This window comes from Punica granatum, chromosome 7, assembly GCF_007655135.1.
Source record: "Punica granatum isolate Tunisia-2019 chromosome 7, ASM765513v2, whole genome shotgun sequence".
NCBI classification, from domain to species: domain Eukaryota; kingdom Viridiplantae; phylum Streptophyta; class Magnoliopsida; order Myrtales; family Lythraceae; genus Punica; species Punica granatum.
The window spans coordinates 6,295,189-6,316,244 of record NC_045133.1 but is presented as its reverse complement, the minus strand read 5'-3'; the positions used below and the strand labels follow the sequence as shown (position 1 = coordinate 6,316,244).

Below are 21,056 nucleotides of genomic sequence, written 5' to 3'. Positions count from 1 at the left end.
ACAGGGTATCCAGAACTGGAACCGAAATCGAAACCGGAACGGATACCCGAAACCGTATGATACTTACTAATTTTTTAAAAAAGGAGTAAAGTTACTTAATTCAGAAAACATAATAGGGCAAAAGTAAGGATTTCTCTATATTTTGCGGGAGAGATCTTCTAGCAGTAAGAAACCCCCTCAAGATTTCACGGTTCGGGCGAGACAGGGAGAAACGTAAACCTAAATATCCATTCTCCTTCCTCTTATGTATGTCTTTTCTCTAATCTGAGTAATCTCCATTTCCTTTCTCGATTTCTCTCAATCCAACCGTCTCCGACTCTCCAATCTCCTTCTGCTCTCTCTCTCGCTCTCTATTTTCATCTCCGACTCTCCAGAGATCTCCTCGGTCTCCGACTCTCCACCAAGGTAAAGTTTCTTTTTCTTATTGGCAGTGTCATGGTGCAATGGCCGGTGGAGAACCCAACAAAGGAGGGTCTGGGTTAGATATAGGGTCGGATTACTCAGGAACCCATCTTCGTCCTTGAATGATTCGTATACTGATTCCATCAAACTCGCTGCATATCAAAGAGTGCATAAATCCAAAAGGTTCATATATCATTACAGAAAAAAGTTTAATACTCTACTCTCATGGCAGCTATTACCTGTTTGTGGCAAAGTGTTTTTTACGAAAACAAAGAACGGTATATTTGCGTGATTACTAATTATAGATGAGACATTTTCGGTTTTATTTAGCTAGACAATAAAATTTATAGGTTCCAGCAGGGTACCCAGAACTTATTGGTATGATACATGGTCCGGGTAAGTTTCAGTTCCAGAATTCAACGGGGTAGAGTCCAGTTCCAAAATCTTGAAACTTATCCCTTATAGGATAGGGTCCGAGTATCGTAAAAAAAAAAAGAAACAAAGTACCCATAATCGATCATCCATACTTGACAGTTGCATATGAAATGTCACAGTTCATTGGATCTCTTATGGGAGAAAATATACGAGGATGGTTCTACAGAACACAATATCTATGGCTTTTTAACATGAGCCGGAGTTGGCCTTTTGAATTTATTGGAACTTCCAGATAGGTGTAGGCCAATAGGTCCCTTTGATATCTCAAACGGAGGGCCCCGGCCGATTGGTTTTCTGGGGCAGTCTAGTTTCCGGTTTTCACGGCTATATGTATAGATTGACCACTGGGATTGACGTCGTGATTCTGCTCGGCCAAACTTGGAAAAATGGCGTTCGCTGATTTAATTTGGTTATTTCGTTACGGTTTTTTGCCTACCTATAAAACAGTAAACAAACTTAGGATCTTTCCCTTGTATAGTTGATGTGCTATATGAGTAATTGCATGAGCACTATTTTGAAATGCCGCACGATTGAAAATGACGATCCAAAGATGCCGTGAATCTGGCAAGACATGGTCTTTATTGAGCTAAGATAATTATCTAAGTTGTCTATCTCATATTCGTTTTCACACATTGTTCATGCTTTTATGTTATTTTCTGTTTTCCTTCCTTTTAGTTCAATATATATATACACATACATACATACATACATATATATATATATTGTTCTTTTGGTTTTTTTTCTTGAATTTTCTTCCTTCATTATTCTCCACCAATCTATTTTTCTTTTTCTATGTTGGACCTTTTACTTGAAGTTATTTAAAGAAAAAGAAAATATATTAGTTAGCATGTTCACAGTAGAGGCTAAATGAATAAGCTCAAGAATTTTTTTTCAAAAAGTGGTGAGGAATATACTTTATGGTTATTATAAAAATAATGTATTAGATAACAAATATATACAATCTAAATTTTAATTTATATCATCTATATCTATGCTACTACAAAAGAGAAGAAAAATTTTGGACTAATTTTCACTTTTCAATAACATCATTGTTGATAATTTCTAAATATTTTGGGCCATTAAATTGGAGATAATCAATTCATACTATATTTTAACCACCTACTCATCCTATATTCCACTTTTCTCTCTCATTTGCACCGCTACTTCCTCTAAAAATCTAAAAATTATAGAGTAAATTATCACTGTCGCCCTCCACTTATTCATTTGTCACCGTTTTTGTCCCTGACATATTTTTGCCACCAATTAGCCCCAAAAGTTGGCATTCCGTCTAACATTTATACATTTCCATGACGGAAAGGTGACATGGCATATAACGCCATCCATGAATTTTTCGTCACGGATGTTAACGGAAAGGTATAAATGTTAGACGGAATACCAACGTTTGGATGTAACTGATAGCAAAAATATATCAGGGGCAAAAACGGTGACAAATAAATAAGTGGAGGGCGACAATAATAATCTATTCTATGCTATATCACCTTTTTTTTTCCTGTAAATTCCATTTCATTTTCATAAATTTTAATTAATGATTTGGAGTATAATCATCTTGAAGACTAATTTCGAATTTTGGGGCAAGCCAATGTCCCGAGGTCCCGGGACTCATTCTGATTGAAACATGGGGTGGGTCTTTACCAACTAATTCAAGAAGTAGATGATGCTATTAACAAATTAAAGAGTACGTAAATAATACGTAAAACTCAATAATTATTATTTTACATAGAATCGTGCGTGCGCAAGAACTATAGTCTAGTATTCATATAAACTAGGTGAATTCCTGAGCATCGTTCAGGTGCCCTTATCGATTAAATGTTATAAATATTAAATATAATAATATCCTAATTTTCTTCACATGAATATTGAATTAATTATATTATAATATGTGATTATAATTTTTTGGTTGCTATATAAATAATAACACATAATTCTACAATCTTTATTGTGTCTTAAACTTATATTTGACAAATATCTTTTTTTTCCAAAGAATTATTGTTATAATTAATTTAAACATTTTAAAAATCACACTTACTTTTATTTAAATTTATAAGGTAGAACAAATATTTTTGAATTGTTCAAACATAATAATTAAAAGGGAATAAGAATGGCTATCCAAGAAAGAAAAGTGTAATACTGTTACTCATGCTGATTGGATAAAATTGATCCACTAACATATAGCTCTTTACATCGACATTTATTGGGCGGTATTTTAATGAAGCTATAGTTATATATTGAAATTCTTGACAGCGTATAAGTCTCCTTCACGAAATAACGGTTGGAACAAATTGATTGAGACTTTCTTATGCTTGTATGCATTAACATCCCAATATTTCATATGCTTATCCACGTACGTTTTCCCAATTTGCAATTTAAAGCCAGACTTATTAATTAATTAATCAATAAAATTTCTTTAAGGAGATAAACTTCCCAAGCTAACTTTCCCAATATCATCATATCTTTCAATGTTGTGGACTCATCCAATTTTAAGCTGCTACTCATTCAATTCCACCGCCTTGCCATTCCTTAAATTATTTTGTATTCATTCTTCTCGGCCATTTTAAGTTGCACAACCAAAATACACAGAGAGGAAGGGTGATTTTTATGCGAAATCGGAAGGGAGCCAAGAGGAAGAAGAAAATGTGAGAGAAATTCTAGAAAATAGAAAACATTGGGTTTTGATGAGGTTTGGGGACCTGACAATGTGAATAACCTATTCCTAATATGATATTTTTATCGTAATTATAATTAGTTTATTAGAACTACATTGTTATGGTCATGTATGTATCACGAATCATGCATATATTTTTATATTATCGATTATGATATTTGAAAATGAGTAGTGAGGTTTTGAATTGTGCAACTAGGATTGATAGAAATTGGTGAGTCACGTGGCGCCTTGAGAGTCCTAAGCTGAGCAGTAGAAAAGAGCTACCAAAAGTAGAGAGGCTGCCAGTGTGGAGCCAGCACTGTGGTCGAAAGCTGGGAAGGGGCATAGGGATGATTTAAGGTCTGAAGGTCTCGACGACATTTTTACAATATTATTGCACCCGTGCTATGATCCGATTAGTTTAGGTTATGGTTATTCACTGGGCGTAAGCTCACCCTCAAAATATATTTTTTCAGTGTTTTACAGGTTAAAATGACGGTGGATTCGGGGCATTTTATTAGGATTTTTACTCGTTTGTTCGAATTTGTAATTTTCTGAATATACATTATATGTATGGAAAATGATCAATATTAATCGATTTTCATCTTACAAATTTCGGGATTTTACATAGCGGTAATTTCATTAGAAGTAATAATTTATAAATAAACAATTTTTTATTGAAATATATATATATATAGTAAAAAAGCGCAAACATACCTCTTCATCAAGGAAAATCATGTCAAAATTAATGATTTTTTTTTTACTCGTTGTGTTCACGGCATCTCTTAATTTTGTGAACCTCTCTCTGTTTTTCATGTCTCAATGCTTTCATCGTACAATAAATCTTTTTAGCGCCTCAAAATCCGTAATATTACATATAGAAAAGATAAATTAACAAAAAAAACAGTTATAGTCACATGTGAGTATGAATTTAGTCTTGTCTAGAACACACACTCGATCAAGTTTAAGCGGAGGGAGAGATCATAGTTACCTTTATTCACATTGAACACCAGAATGATGTTCTTGTTTAAAAGATCGAAGCACTATCGATTTCTGATTTTTGGTAGGATATATATATATATATATATATATATGAAGAGTAGAAGAGTCAAATTTACATATATAATCTACATATATTTTTGTATATAATTTAATTGGCATCTATATATGCATATATGCAGGCGGTATATATATAATCTATATATGCAACCAGCATATATAATCCATAAACTGCACACGTATGTATATATAGATATATGCAAACCACATATATATATATATAGATTATATATATAATTTTGCAAACGGCATATACATGCACATATATAAGCAAACTGTATATATATGATATATGCATACAATGTGAACTATATTTCATTGTATATAATTTATATATTGGACTATATTAAATTATATCTTGAAATTTTTAACGGTGTATAAGCCTCCTTCACGAAGTAATCATAAAAGAATATAAATTTTTTTCCTAAATAGTAACTAATTTAACCATAATTTTTTGAAAAGAACCTAATTAGATTTCATCATGTATACACTTGCATAATTAATCATAAAAGAATATAAAATTTCTTGAATAGCATCTAATATAATAGTCTACTGCATATTTTGTTCTCTTGTATATATTTTGTTAGGCTATATGCAAATAATATATATTCTACTACATAGTTAATCATAAAAAAATTTCCTTAACACATATATGATGATGTGGCAAAACGAGAAAGTTTCGTTTCTTATTTTTTATGATGTGGCGACGTAAGAATTGAGCTTGTATTTTATATATATGTATAAATTTGCACATCCATAAGTTTCTTGCGTCATAATTTTTATCTCATATTTTAGCCTAAATAGTTAAGCTGATCATTGTAATTGTTTTTTGGTAGTTCAATTTACTCTAACACTATTACTTTCATGAGATCTGCAAAAAGCCACCACGTCTATTGCCTCCTCCATATTCTCGACTAAATTATTTAAAATTTATCAAAAATTTAAGAAAATGTATCTATATGTATATTTCATAGAAGATGGTAAGTTTATGGGGCTAAAACCTGTGACATGATAGAGCTGAGTTCCATCATTGTGTATAGTAACTCCAATCATGAAATTTACATAATTCAGAATTCCGAACATCTTTTCGAGTGAACATTATCATATTTAGCACGCACATTAACAATATTTTAAGAATTAAGAAAGTGTGTGGCATCAAAAATGACAGCTAGCGAGGCCTCTCTTGTCCACTAGTTGTCTGTCTTTGCATTACGAAAGAGCTCATTAGATATGGCCCTTAAGGATAATGAAAAGAAGCACTTACTTAGCCTTCTTCATAATTTCAAGGACACATGAATTATGTCCCCTTTCTATTCAATTGACAATTTGATTACTCATCCTTAAAGCCCTTTCTTCCCTTTCAATAATTTCGAATGAACATAGATAATGAATTTTCCCATCACAACCACTTTCACAAATCGCACTTCGATATCTCTATTATGGACATAAGAGATTAACTCAGATGACAAAAGAGTTGATTCACCCTTTCTTAATGTCTTGATTCGAATCTTGTCAGTAAATTACAGCGAATAGTAAATTCTCATCAATACGGTAAATTGACACAGATGGATGGCTTGCTAGATCGGATTATGAAGTATTTACGTTGGGCTTAAATAAGGACACTCCTACAATCAGCTGGGGAAAAAGAAAGGAAAATGGAAGAAGAAATTAATGTCTCTTTTCTTTATTTCTTGCTTTACCAAGATCCTATGGTTAACGATGTTTTTGAAATGAGTCATGATCAGGTTTAGTAACTTCTGGCTGAGCCGACCGGACTAGCCCAACCAATAGGTGCGATATAGAGAACTCACAAGAGTCTACTACCTATCAGAAATCGAGAGTTACTCCGTTCAATTATCCAAAGGAGACAAGGACGAGCAATATTTACCCCACATATATCATAATAAAACTATCGAAAGACCTGTCCCCAATGTTCTGAGTTTGGTTCTCATCGAGCGGGACTTCCAGACTTTCCATGCCCATTTGTTACTAGACCCATGAGCCTCTCTTCTAATAAAAAACAAATTGCAGCAAGCATGGCTATAGATGCATTTATTTCAGTATCTGACAGATAACAATTCTCATCACAACCACGTTTATTTATGAAAACCGTTAGGATGAGCCTCCCTGCACACATGCTCAGAGCCCACCGATGATTTATACCGATCCAGAGGACTTCGATTTGCCAAGCTTGACCCGCGAGGGACGATGCATATATAACCAATTATACGTGAAATCGCCAGATGAGGCCAGACTATACTATCTAGTAAGCCGAATACCCAACAAACTCGGGACACTCTCACCAATTAGGAGGCTAGTACATATCTGCAGATTTGTTATTACCAAACATATACAAACTTGCAGCAAATTCTTCTGTGGACTTCAATTTTTCTTTCTTTTTTTTTCCTTTTTTTTAATGGAAATATTGTAATTCTCTCATCCAATTGACGAAAAGATGGTAGTTAGGAGATAAACACAAAATTCCTTCGGATTAATTATAAAAAATGTGCAGATCAAGGACAAAGAACAGAGGAATAACAGGCGATACAGACAATAATTTAATTGTTGACTTCACAAAACACAGGTCATATCCTTCTGAAAACATATTGGCTCTAAGGGCATCTTTTTCCATGCATGGAGTTCTTAACTTTCAAACTCGAAAGCTTTCCGATCTCGAGAACTTGTTCTTGAATGTGATGCCGGCAATGCATGTACGTTCCTGTGACTCGGTCTATTTTTCTTAGACTGTGTATGATCCAAATCCTCGAGAGATACTGTATGAGAGGCCACCGAGCTGACTATTATTATTGTGATTTAATTTTTCATTGCTGTTTGTTTCGTTTCTTCGGGATCCTCTGAGGTTGTCTGCAAGAGATTGGTAGATAGAAAGATCGAAGCGACGGTGTTGCCATTATTCAACAGAAACTGTCCAACTCTAAAAGGAAAATCAATCAGTGCTCAGCAGACAGCTCCATTAAAAAATAAACAGAAGAAGAAGAAGAAGATACAAGAAGAAGAAGATACAAGAAAAAGAAGGAATCCCCAGCTGCTCAACAATTCTCTGCTTTCTGGCCTTCTTATGGCCCTCTGCATTAATTTGATGATCTCGTCCTGGGTGGTAGTTTATCAGTGATTCAAATGAAATTAAATGCCGATGAGGAGACACAACATGAACTAAACCAGGATAACCCTGTTAGAACCTGCAAGAGACTCAAGCTTGACACGCGTCCTGTGTCCCACGTTTACTCATCTAGGCACGGGACCATAATGTCTGTACTTGTCAGACTACCGATATGCATAGCTGGCTCGCGTTCTCACCAGCTTAAGCTTTCAGGAAAACCATTCCTTAACATATACTAGTCCCAATTGTCCATCTTTGTCAGATCGGAGCGGAGACAGCATCCTCTACGGTATTAAAAACTCACGGATCCGGTTGAACTCGTGTAGAGTAGTAGCTTTCCCAAACTAGCCAATGACAAGGAAAGCAATAGAATTGCCGAAAAAGCCGAAGATAGTGTAGATTTTGGCACAGGCCTAGGCCCAGAAACTGAGAGCAAAAGTGGTGCAGCAATTAATAACATTACCATTATTTTCAAATGTGAACAGAATATATCAAAGCCTCTGCAGATCAAAAGTTTTATGAGGTTATGATTTACCAAGAATGGTTCTTCCTAACCAATCCTTATGGTTTCTTCCCTACATGAAATTCTTCCTTATTTCCATCTATTGGCTGGTTTGATTTCTGCAATCTAGGGCAAATATTAACTAAAATCCAATCTGCTTTAGTTCCGCTGAAAACGACATTTTTCTTTTATACCGAGGGTTGTCCGGGTTGCCCTTGACTGATTATCACGACTCACATGAAAACTCTGCAAGCCCAGGACAGCTAAAATGAATTATTTCACAGTGACTCGAGTTTTTACTGAGAGAGTCGCACCGTTTGACCACTAAGCCAATCCTGTTGGGTTGACAGGGACGTCTAGTAAATTTAATTTATCGGTTTATTTATGGGTGGTAATTCTTGAGCTTATTAGGTTAGCAATAAACCGTTTTCTGTAATGATTCATTAATATCTGTCGAACAGCCCCACTGGCCTGATAAAATTCATTTAGACCTTTTGATGAGACAACATAAGCAAAGTCAAATTATTGGACATGTAGCCCCCTCTTGCTGTACAATGCCCTTCTCAGTTTCATCCCGATGGACACACCTGGCCGCTTCCTGCTCTCTCCTCACCTGCTGGACCCAACCCCCAGAGGTTGCGACTTACGGTGACTGATCGAGATTGATCTTCAAAATGTGTAAGGCCTAACAAAGCCGATATAGACCACATGCGAGTTTATGTCGGTCTGACTGGTCGATGAGGACTGATATGTACATATAAAGAAAATGTCACTCATTTCACAGTACACCGACTTAATTACAGATTAGTTAATCTCTAATCTCGTATCAGTTATTATCGACTGTTAAAATGTATGTATGGATACAGTACGGACCAGCCCAGAGAGGTCAAGAGAGCATAAATCCAAGCATTCTTCAACAGCTTTCCTTCTGACTTTTCTCATAAGCTAACTCCCATCTTCCACGGCCTCTCTTCTCCTCCTCCTCTTCCCTCTGTTTCCTCTTCATCACTTCACAGACAACAAACAAAGCTTTCGATCGGCGGAAAATTCAAACATACATGGGAAGGCACTCCTGCTGCTACAAGCAGAAGTTGAGGAAAGGCCTGTGGTCTCCCGAAGAAGACGAGAAGCTCCTCAACTACATCACGAAGTATGGGCACGGATGCTGGAGTTCTGTCCCGAAACTTGCAGGTAAGCTGGCTAACCTTAGCTCTATACATGAATGCTGACAAGAATGTTACTCATTGCTCTCGTGCTATGTTCGGTTTGTTCTTCTCCTTTGCCAGGGCTACAAAGATGCGGGAAGAGTTGCAGGTTGAGGTGGATTAATTACTTGAGGCCTGATTTGAAGAGAGGCGCGTTCTCACAGGAAGAAGAGAACCTCATTATCGAACTTCATTCGGCTCTTGGTAACCGGTAGGAATGACTATTCCATCCTGAAAAGGTTTTGTTTTCCGTCACTTCTGATGGAAGCTTGCTAATATATATATATTTTTTCCCCCGGGGTGTTAGGTGGTCTCAGATTGCGACTCATTTACCGGGGAGGACCGACAACGAGATAAAGAACTTATGGAACTCGTGCATCAAAAAGAAGCTGAGGCAGAGAGGTATCGATCCGAATACTCACAAGCCCCTCTCTGAGGTTGGGAGCTTGACAACGACAGCAGAGAATCCACAGGAGAAGATGACCACTACTACTTCCAATTCCCTAGCCCATGACAATTCCTCCGCAGCATCATCCTCAACTTCCGATTTGGTCGGGAACTTATCGTTCCAGCAGCTATGCTTCGGGCCAAATGAAATGGTTCCCAACTCAAACTTCTTCCTCTTAAAAGTTCCGTCATTGCCAAGCCCAGTCACCCCGAAACCGCCCCTCGTGAAGCCCTCAAAGGTATTTCCTTCCGATAGTTCCTGCACAGAGTCCTCTCTGTTCAGCGCAGCCCGGAATTGGGAAACCGGGAATTTGCAGGGCGAGAGTCCATTCGAGGGCATCAACATGCCCTTATCTTGGATATTCTCGGACTGCGGGAAGCTGAACCAAATGCAGCAGTTCGAGGCCGAGACTGAGGACCCGAAATGGTCCGAGTATCTCGGGACACCGTACCCGGTGGGAGGCCTGGGAGCAGGCATGGAGAGCGGAATCGGGACATCAAGATCAATGCAAGGCGAGATAAAACAGGAGACGACCGAGATACTGAATTTGAACCCGAACTGGCTCCAGAACCAGCTCCCCTTGGCTTCACAGGCTTCTTCCCTGGCCATGGCTTTTGAGCCGCAGAACCCCTTTGGCTTCTCTCAAAGAATGCAACTTCAGCCCTCACTCTTCCAAGACAAGAGGCCATGAAACAGAGGACAAGACATCCAACCCAACCGAAAAAACAAAAAAAATAAACTGGTTTCAGGTGTGTGTGGTATATAGTCTCTTCTATTTTTCTGCTTTGTCTTATCGATCCTTGTATATGATTTCTGGCACAGATATTTCATTTTCTTTTTCTTTTCCCTTTTTTTGCTGCTTTTTTATTATTATTTCATTTAAACTTATAATCACATCTAAATAGATGATATTTGTCTATCTTGGTCATCATCATCCTCTGTGCATAGAACACTGTAGGCTTACAAACATAAGCCGCCTCCTCCTCCTCCTCCTCTTCTTCTTCCTCTGCAGCACTTGATATATAAGTTTTGTTTTATGTTTGTGTTTTCTGAGGAAACTTTAGTATTTGTTGGATCCTATGAGGTTTGTCATTGACCTATATGCAGCTTTCATGAAAGCCTCCTCCCGAAAAAGCGAGGTTTAACAGCATAACGGCATGTTTAAGTCATCAGATGACCTTTTAACCGAAAGGATAAGACACTTTAATCCGGAAGACGTGTCGTCCTCGCTCTGCAATTATGCGTATATTCATTACACGACTTAAAATCTCTTCTTCTTTTTTTTGATGAGAAATCTCATATGATCAACTTAATTTATTAGTAATTAACAATTGTACTGTATAAGGTGCGATTGTCACTGAACCAGTTTTGGACGTACAGATGAATAGAGTCTTTTTCGGGTCGTGTCGACTTCTTTACGTGGTTCAGAAAAGAGGTAGAAACGCGAAGAAATTACTGAGATAGCAAGTCTTTTTCCCAGAAAAGCTGTAGGGGCTTTTTCCTGGTGGATTTTCCATGGAAGTGACACCGAAAGGAGCAAGAAACTTCCAATATGCCTTTTCCATAGAAATGCAATACATATATATAAAGTTAAACATTGATGCATAAACAGTGCGCATTTTATTAGGAGATTGTCCTCTTTGGAACATTGCCTTTGAAGGACGGGCCCTCACCAAGGACATTTTACTATGCTGCTTGGCGAAATTTATTTGGTAGTACGGTTTCGACCCGTTTTACACGGAAAAAAAAAAAATTATTCAGTCGTTCCGGTTTAACGGTCCCTTTTCTTGTCAAACCTAGTGAAACCGTCAGCTCTAGACCACATGATGAAATTTTTTTTTCCTTTGCTGAATACCACATGATGAACTTCACTATAAGGAGAAGTTAAGAGATAAGCCATGTGTGGTTCAAATTTCTGAGGCAATAGTAAAATTCAGCCAACAATTCTATATATTTTATTTTCCCTTTATTTGAGTGGCAATTTCGTGCAAAATTAATTTCCATCTTTCGTTGAATCTTAGCAATGTTGCTTCTTCTTGATGCTCATCACTGCCTTCTCTTCTCGTATTCTATATCTCGGTTGTTTTCTCCACAGGAATATCAATTGATCACGATCTTCTTTTCATTTGAACTAAGAATTATCGACGGAAACAGTTAATGCTTTGTTGTCAAACCTACAAAATTATTGAAAATCGAATCGTGCTGAATATAAATTAAAATATCAAGAAAATAAATACGGCGAATTATCAAGTTAGGTGCAGTTAATTTTCTAGAACTAATGTTAATATTATTGTAATGATATTATTTTATGGGACAATTGTGCAAAGCAAAATTGTTTAGTCCCCTGGACAGTATCAGTGCATGTGCTCGCACCGAAGGAATAGTTCTTCCTATGATTAAGAATTAAGGAGGCGTATAAAAATCAATTAGAGAAGAAACATATATATTTATTTTTGCCCAAAATATATTTTCTAGCTAATTAATTGATATGAGTTTTGAAGGCATGTGAACTAAATTATTGGGTTTTTAATGTTTTGTTATTCTTTTATTAATTACGATAGAGACCTCCAATCATTATGAGAATACAACAGTGCAGAGAGTCAAACAAAGTGGGCATTAGCAATTGTAGCATGATGAAATGGAAGCATTACGAGATTTCTTTTTGCGTAAATTCTCGAATTTTTTAATTAAATAATATCTTGTCCCCATTAAGAAAAGCGTGTGAATTTAGAAAACTGAAAGAAAAAAGGCTGAAAAACAAAAAGAATCACAAGTGTGACAAAGAACTATGAAGAGAGCAAACAATACAAACACACACACACACACACACAAAAGCGCAAACATTAGGGTTTTAAGTGAGTCAAGTTACTCGGTCGTATTCATAAGGTATTTTGGGTGCAATGGATAGTTGCTCGATCAAAATTCAACTAAAATTTTCTGAGCTTGGAGCTGATTAGGATGAAACTGAAATGATCACAACTATTTGTTCTAAAAATTTGATTTTGTTAGACAAGACGTGATTTAAGTTATTTATCTGCTAACATTCAAAATAGTAAGTCCAATCAAGTTTTAACTGTAAAATTATTCCGAGTTATAAACATAATACGACCCTATCTTCAAGTCAATTTAAATCTCAAGTGGGTCGAACCAGCCAGCCTATCTCAATCATCACCTAAGTTTGATTTTCCTCTCATCTTGTATCATCACAAACGAGTTCAGAGTTGTGCTCGGATCGAGCTAGATACGTAGCTCGATATGTATTTCCCATTCGATGAGAAAGAAAGATATTCAATCCCCGGATAGATTAATTTCTTGTAATGCATGATTAGGAAATCGTTCCATATTTCTGCCCAATTATTTGGGACAGTTTTCAACCCTTCAGCCCTTCCTATACAAATGTTCTATCTGCCAATGAGAGACTAGAGACATTGTTTTATCGCGGTGTATGAGTTGGAACACGACATAATTTGATTAAATAATAGATTAATTAACAATAATTAACATCTTTGTCCACTTGTGTCATATACAACGATGGGAATCGAGAAGATTGCAGTGCATGAAGATTGTCCGATCATAGCCGATGGTATGCTCTTCTAGACACGAGAGGCTGCAGTAGAACTCTTGCATTTCTGTAGGATCGAGTTCGAAAATTAAAAGATTTCGTAAGATCAAGTTCTTCAAAGTGTAGAAGCGCAAAGAACATTTTTTCTTTTTTATAAATCTGAGTTATTTCTATCTTATTCACATAAACTAATCCCCGTCCGAGTGTCAGAAAGCACGAAAACGGTTTTGTTAATAGCTCTGTTGCGATGTATTATTGCAAATTCAATTATGGGCTTTATGCAGAGATAAGCTATGAAGCCCAAAGAAAAGCCCGTGAGGCCCATTCAGTGGGCTCTGTACAGTGAATCGCAGCCCGCTGGGAACCCTTAAACCGGATTAGGCCCGTATAAATACTGAACTGCGAAAAATCGGTCTTGGCATGATTCGGTCCCGGTTCGAGTTGTACTGGAAAACCAAACTTGACGATATTCATGCCACGTCAAAAATAGGCAAAAGAACTACCGAACTAGGAAGAAGCACTTAGTTTAGGTTCGACTTTCCCGACGCAAGTTGGTCGTGGTTCGGACATAGTTCGACCACAAAACCGAGGTAGCTGATAGTTCTGGAGGGGGAAAAGGGCTAATTTTACTTAATTTAGTTCTCAGAATTACAATGGCGTTAGTAAGAGAAAAGGGAGAAAATGGGACAAAGGCATGAAAATTGGATGAGGCTATCTGGGTGGTATCTGCTCTGCCCTTTGCAGCAGCCTTGTATGTCTCTGTATATCTATATGGTGGAATTCTGCAGATGTATCGGAGGTTGTCCGAGCATCGAGAATGTTGGAACAACATCGAATTTGCTTTTGTTGTCACTTGAAGATCAGGTTGTGGCATGTGTGATCGCACGGGTAGGCGCAGTCAATGGCCTTTACCACAGCTCGGTCGAAATACCAATCCCCAACAGCAATCGCAATTGCCTGCAAAACGGTATGTATTTCAGGGAAATTGTTCTTATTCGTCAGAAGAAATTTGTTACTTTGCGGGACAATGGAGATAACCGCACCTTGTTCCCGATAACAGGTGAATTATCGGCGAACCATGTGTCCTGCCTCTCGGACTGGCAGTGAGCGAAACATGAATTTATGAAGAGCCCGTTTTTGCTAGACCTAGCAAAGTCTCTCACGACGTTCAGCATTTGATTCCGGAACGCTGTTATCAATATGAAAATGGAAAAACCCAGTTACTTCGAACAACTTTATGGCGTTTGAGAAGAGAAGAGAAGAGAATTGTCCTTCAAGGGAACTCCATTACCTTGCAGAAACTGGACCTGCGCTGAAGTACACTTTGCATGATTTTGTGTGCATTCTCGCCAATATCCAGCAGGATCGGCTGCTGGTGGAGCTAAACTTGCTTGTATCTGATTCATATTAAAAATGCTCAAGTGAAAAAGATAACCACCGATATGCAACTTTTCTCAAATATATGCAGTCTATGAACAAGAACCATTACCTGCCAGGAATCATAAGCGGCGTTGAGAAGAAACAGTGGAGTTTTGATGCTCGCGATCAGGTTTTGTGGGAAGAAGCACTGTAAAAGGCGTAGCCGTTGGAAAACAAAAGGAAAAACAACAGTTTTAAAACAAGCTCATCCTACAACGAGTTTAGCTAACCACACATTTGGCATGTGAACAATCTAGGGAAAAGTTACCGATGTCGGGTCAAGGTGATTGGTGCATATGCGGGGAAGGTTCTCTTCCACACCCTGTAAATGCCACACAATTCGAGAGATTTTCGTCAAAAGTTTGCTCTTGATGGAAAAACAATCAGAGATTCATGGTAAAATACATAGTTCAGGCGCAAACTCATAAGAAGTTTGAAGCTTCAATTTTACCTGTGTGTTTACCACTCCATCGTAGAAATTTCTTAGGGTTCGGCCACCTGACACATCAACCCTGTTGACCCGAGTGAAGAAAAAACTGATAAGCAATTCATCCAATAACATTGTAAAAAATATCAAAGGAGAAGTTATATGGCATATTGATAATTACGCATCGAGGAACAATCCACCATCGCTCAAGCACTTCACTTTTGTTTTTGCAGGAAATAGACCTCGGAATTCATCGCAGTGCAGTACAGATGCCAGACCCCCGGCAGAGCATCCCGAAAGAAGAGCCTGAACGCCGTAAGAATTTTATGATGTGAATTTACCCGAAACAATCGAAATTGTTTATCAAAAGATTAGCCCAATTTATTATGCATTATGGGACCTGCTGGGCATTGCGCATTCCCTTCGACATCAGATCTTCCATTGCAGCAAACCAAATACGCTGTCCCCTGAATTCTAGCTCCGCAGCCTATATAATGAAATAAGTTAAATGAATAATCTGAATAATCTTATGAAGTCAAACGGAAATGAGTAATTAATTTCTTTTTGCATCCAAACAATATGGGATTAGAGATCACATATCAGAAGCATCAATAGGCAAACTTATATTAGATTCTTTTCAACAAGCGCAAGTAGTCAGTAATTTGAAAATTGACTACAGTTCAGTGTTCCATCTAACCTTATCTTGGCTGTCACCCGTGAATGAGGCACCATCACAGTAGCGAAGCTTCACTCTATTCCAGTTGAAAAAATCTGTGATTTGGAATCCCTTTAGATGTAAGATATTGGCTTACTAGACTGAAGGACTAAACAGAGTTCAGAAAGAACGAGAGAGATGCAGACCAGGATTTTCTTGAGCATTGCCACTAAGTATTCCTGTGAATGGGATCTCCTTCTCCATGAACTTGGAAGACCCGCGTCGAGAAGTTTTCCGATAAACACACGTTCTGACATTATTGCACCATCCTCCTCCCTGTCGCAATGTTCCCAATGAAATTTAATAACTAACATTTCTTCGTCCAGTATCAGCCCAACATGTCAGAATCTCTTGATGATGGCCACTAAAAAAGAATAGTAACTCTAATAGAGTAGTCAAAGATTCTAGATAATCGTCATTATACTTTACCTTGGACAGATCATGTATTTAGTTCATGCATAGATAGTTTCCATACATAGAACATTGTATATGACTATATATTATAACAGAAATCACCTCACACTATAAGTGAGGAATTCAGCCATACTTTCGTCCTGTCTTTAAACTCTATCTCACATAAGCCCAAAGCAGGAAGAAACCAATGTCATAACAAAATAGCCGATAACAAACCGTATGTCTAGCAGCAACAGAAATTCTGCGTGAGGACTCTGAACATGAAAACCAAAGTACGATTTACAAATTGCTCGTAGAGGCGTGTTTTAAGACAGAAGTACCTCCAATTGAATGAGCCAACTGTTAGCTCCCGATCCAGATCCACGGTGCACATGATAGCCCGGTAGTGTCCCATCGAGACAGACTGAAAAACATAAGATATGGGAAATCAAGACAGGGTTGCGAGACAAATAATGAATCTTGACAGCTTAAACTGCTGCCCGAATTCAGGTAGACCGGAACTCCAAACCCAAGATTTGCCCAATTGATCCAAGTTGAACACTAACAAAGTTCATATAGTTTATCAACCAAAATCCTTGCAGAGTAGCAGGCATCATAGGCAATTCAATTCGATGTCAAGCATTCCACATAACAGAGGCAAAAGGACACCGGCTAAACATCACAAAACATTCGAAACTTTTACAACATTACCGTAACATACAAATCACATGTAACTCGACCGTATCATGCCCCGTCTCCACCGGACTAGCAACAAGAACCAGGACATGCACGTTTTATATTATACAATGAGAGATAATGACCAAAAGTTACGCAAAAGAACATCCGAAAGAGAACCAACATTCGGCATTTCGAAATGTAACTTAATATATACAACATTACACCAACCCGGCAAGTAAAGAATTTCCCTTTTCTTGTCCCACTTTCCAAAGAGTTAACCAAAAGAATGACAAATATTTTGAAATATTGAAGAAGAAGAGATTGGACGAATGCAACAGTGAGTGTGAGGGAGACATGTTTTTGGTACCGGCTCCCTTTGCACCAGCGGATTCAATGAGGGTGAGGCCCACCATGAGAGGATCTTCAGCTGGGGAGGAAGCTCTGTAGAAATCTATGTGGAGCATCTCTGTCCCATTGAGACCCACGAGCTCATGCCCACTCACCGGTGAGCTCAGCGTGAGCCCGCCGGTCACCACCACCGCCACGACCCACAAAGCAAGCTCCACTCTCATTCTTGAATCTCTCTGTCTCTGTCTCTCTGGGTTGTGGGTATATCAAGGAGAAAGGTGGGAGTTTGATAATGCAGAGCAGGAGCTGAATGTCAATGGTGCCTAGACATCTGCAGAGTCGCAGACTGGGGGTTGGGTTCAAGAAAGGTTAATGGTGAAGTGAGGAAATCTGTGAAGAGGAAGGAGGGAGCCCAGATTAATGGCAGAGAGAGTAGAGAGACAGAGAGAGAGTGGAGTGTGTGAGTGTATATAAACAGATATACATACATATATATAGAGAAGGAATTGTATTCCTCAGGAAGAAGCCACGCTTCGAATCTTGCACACAACACGGGAACGGAGGAAGACCATGTCATAAAGGCTACATACGGACAGGCGCCACTCTCACTGCTTCGCGGCACTTTTAATTTTATGGAATACTAGAGTTATTCTCAGCTTATTAATCGAACTTAATTTTGTTAGGGCGTCATATGTTCAAATATCGAATTTTCTTGATCACGAAATATTTTTATACACGTTCGAATTCGACTTGTCGAATTCTATCGTGTGTCGTTGTACTTTGTGGTTTTCGATTAATTAGAACTAAATCAACCTAACTGCCAGTCCGTATTACACCTCAGTGTGTCCCGGCTACATGTGATTGTGGCGGGATTAAAATGATTTGGATATATACTTCGACTTAAGGGTCTCGTTTCTAGGCTTAAGGGTCTCCTTATCGTCGAAACCATATTTACCCTCCCCAGATGGTCATGGCGCACCACGGGAATATTGAAAGCATCACGAGAACTGAATCTCCAACATCGAGATTATTGAAAGGAGAACTCAAAGAGTGCACGCAAACTGTCTCACCCGATTCACATGAACCAAGTACAACGCAGATGGTCACATTTTTAGAGGTTTTGAATCCCCGATATCAATTCTCGAGAACGAGGGAAAAAAAATCAGCAATTAGTGTTATTTACCAATGTTTGTCGTGATTATAAAAGCCCAATTTAGAGCACTAAGTAACAGCTCAGTTTTTTTTTTTTAACTTCAAATGGCTCATGATTTACTCATTTTGTCAAATCTATCTCATATTTTTTTTGTCAGATATATCTCATAATTTACTTTTTGCATCAAATCTATATCGTCGTTATCTTTTCTGTCGACATCTAACGGCGGGATAGATTTGAAACAAAATGTAAATAATGAGATATAGCTAAAAAATATATATATAATAGATTTGACAAAATGCGAAAATTATAGACCCATTTTAGATTATTATTTTTTTGGAAGGGTGCTAGCGTTGTATCGTATTGGACTAAATTTTATATAAACACATGTATTTCGTTTTTAATTATTTCTTGCTGCGGATCTGTGAAAACTCATCTAACCAAAATATATACATATTTTTCTTAGAACGACATAATTTAAGAAAACCCGAGTTTGCTAGTCGTTGTGCTTGCTCTATTAAGAACAACTAATAACGAGAAAACATAAATAGGTCATATTAAATTGTCTGTGTCTGTGTCGAGCAATTAAAGCCCTTTGACGCCGAACATTTAATTCGAGACAACAGCGTACGTCGGAACACATGTGATTGTAATGTAAGCTATATATAGTTCTTCTAGGTATGTAAATTATTTGTTCCGAAAATAATCGACTCGGTATAACTCGCCAATCATCGTACCTCGCCTATCTACACGGAAAAACAGCAAGTGAGCACGCAACGCTGGATTGTCATTTGAGCCGGTAGCTCTCTGTGAATGTCGCAGCATGTACTTGATCTAGCTCTTTCTCTCGTATTCCCTTCTAAAATCACCTACGATCGGATACTCCATTCGGACATCGAAAGGCCACATCGGGGCCGACGACAACCCCGCCAGCTTGAACTCATCTGAATCGGACGTAGAGCTCATGATAGAAGTAATAGTCTAGTATTATATTTAATTAAGATTCGACCCTGTTTTATTAGTTGCCTGAATATTATAATTTTCTCTTCTCATGTAGTGTCAATGTGCATCAAGATTCTTCTTTCCACGATACATACAGACACACACACACACATATATATTATGGGTGCAGCAGTGAGGTTTTATGTGCTAAAGCCATGCCGATCCCTTCCCTTGCAGTCCAAATAAGTCACTTATGGGATAATGGATATTACTTGCAATAATCTAGATTTGAACATGAAATCTCAACCAGATGAACAGATTTTCTTACCATCTGAGTCAATCTAATATATATTTGTATTTTTTTTTCAGTTACAATCTCGTGTTACTTATAGATGCGTACATTGATTAATCATTTTTGTGTGCTTCCGAGCAATTGCGAGTATGGAGACCACAACCAGCAAGAGAGAATCTTTTTTTCTTTTTTCTTTTCCCCCCCCCCCCCCCCCCCCCCCCCCCCCCCCCCCCCCCCCCTTTTCCCCCACTTTTGTTTTCTTTTTCTTTCACGTAAGTTGCTTTTACACCCTAACTTATAATGCTCCAAAAGGAGCTTATAGGACATTGTATCATGGCCAGTTAACAAAAGAAGCAACTATTATTCGATAAAAAAATTAAAAAAATATATAAAAAAAAATACAGCAACTATTATAGTTCCAATTAGATAAGAATATGAATCTATGTTTATCCAAAAATCTAAAGATTGAGACTTATCGAAAGCACATTGAAGTCAGAATCTGATCGATAACTGAACGAAATTAATTTTAACTAATAGATTGAAAGCACCCATTGTCTCACCGAAAAAGAAAAATAGTATTGAATCCTGTCATCTTATAAACGCATAGGCTTTTTAATGTTAACTATCCAGCATAGGATTCTTAATCTTCAACCCTCAATAGCTCACATGGCAATTTAAATAGTGTATTCCGCATTTGCCTTCACGCGAGGATGAGCTATAAAATTTATATCAGCTAGGCAACTGGAAATTCCGTATTCTCAAATGACATGCTTACAAACACCTTCCATCAACAACTGACTGTGAAGCATACTTTGTATTGTGCTATCTCTTTCTGGGAATTACAGACCACAAGGAGAGCAAACTCTTCCTTTCTCGTGATAGAGGGACTGACATGCGGCATTATCATGCAAGTCTCCACTCTAGACTGGCAAGGCATGACTTAACATGGACATAGCCGACTATCTCATAAATTCAAGATTTTCTTATTAATTCTCTAATGGAAGATTTTTATAATAAGCTTCAGCTCTCAATACGTGCCCCCACGCGACAAGGTGGGACCTTTCATATCAATCATTGCGTGTGTTTCAGTTTCTGAAGTATGTTCGCGTGCAATTTTTGCAATTCGACGAAGTAGGGGTTTGTGTAAAGGGACACATAGAGTACAGAAAGGGCAGCGTCTTGTGTAAAATGGAACAAAAATTGAGTGGTAAATTTCGACGACACACCCCTATAGTTTGTGAAATGGTCAGTAACACCCCTCATTTCAAAAATTGGTCACACACCACCCCTTTT

General features: G+C 37.8%; 2 protein-coding genes across 2 annotated transcripts; one reads left to right on the top strand and one right to left on the bottom strand.

Annotated features, from left to right (window-relative positions):
• Nucleotides 1–8,840: 8,840 nt before the first annotated feature.
• LOC116213028 (transcription factor MYB61-like) lies at nt 8,841–10,765 on the top strand. Its single transcript, XM_031547832.1, has 3 exons — nt 8,841–9,372; nt 9,468–9,597; nt 9,694–10,765. Exons 1-3 carry the CDS (start codon nt 9,240–9,242, stop codon nt 10,523–10,525), a joined length of 1,095 nt encoding a protein of 364 aa, XP_031403692.1. The 5' UTR covers nt 8,841–9,239; the 3' UTR covers nt 10,526–10,765.
• A 3,229-nt stretch (nt 10,766–13,994) lies between these two features.
• LOC116212773 (pectin acetylesterase 10-like) lies at nt 13,995–17,858 on the bottom strand. Its single transcript, XM_031547460.1, has 12 exons — nt 17,396–17,858; nt 16,692–16,774; nt 16,104–16,233; nt 15,940–16,013; nt 15,643–15,729; nt 15,424–15,548; nt 15,267–15,327; nt 15,084–15,137; nt 14,886–14,963; nt 14,688–14,793; nt 14,440–14,585; nt 13,995–14,353 (listed from the first exon to the last, which is right to left on the bottom strand). The coding sequence occupies exons 1-12, from the start codon at nt 17,598–17,600 to the stop codon at nt 14,246–14,248; spliced, it is 1,257 nt and encodes a 418-aa protein (XP_031403320.1). The 5' UTR covers nt 17,601–17,858; the 3' UTR covers nt 13,995–14,245.
• Nucleotides 17,859–21,056: the final 3,198 nt, after the last annotated feature.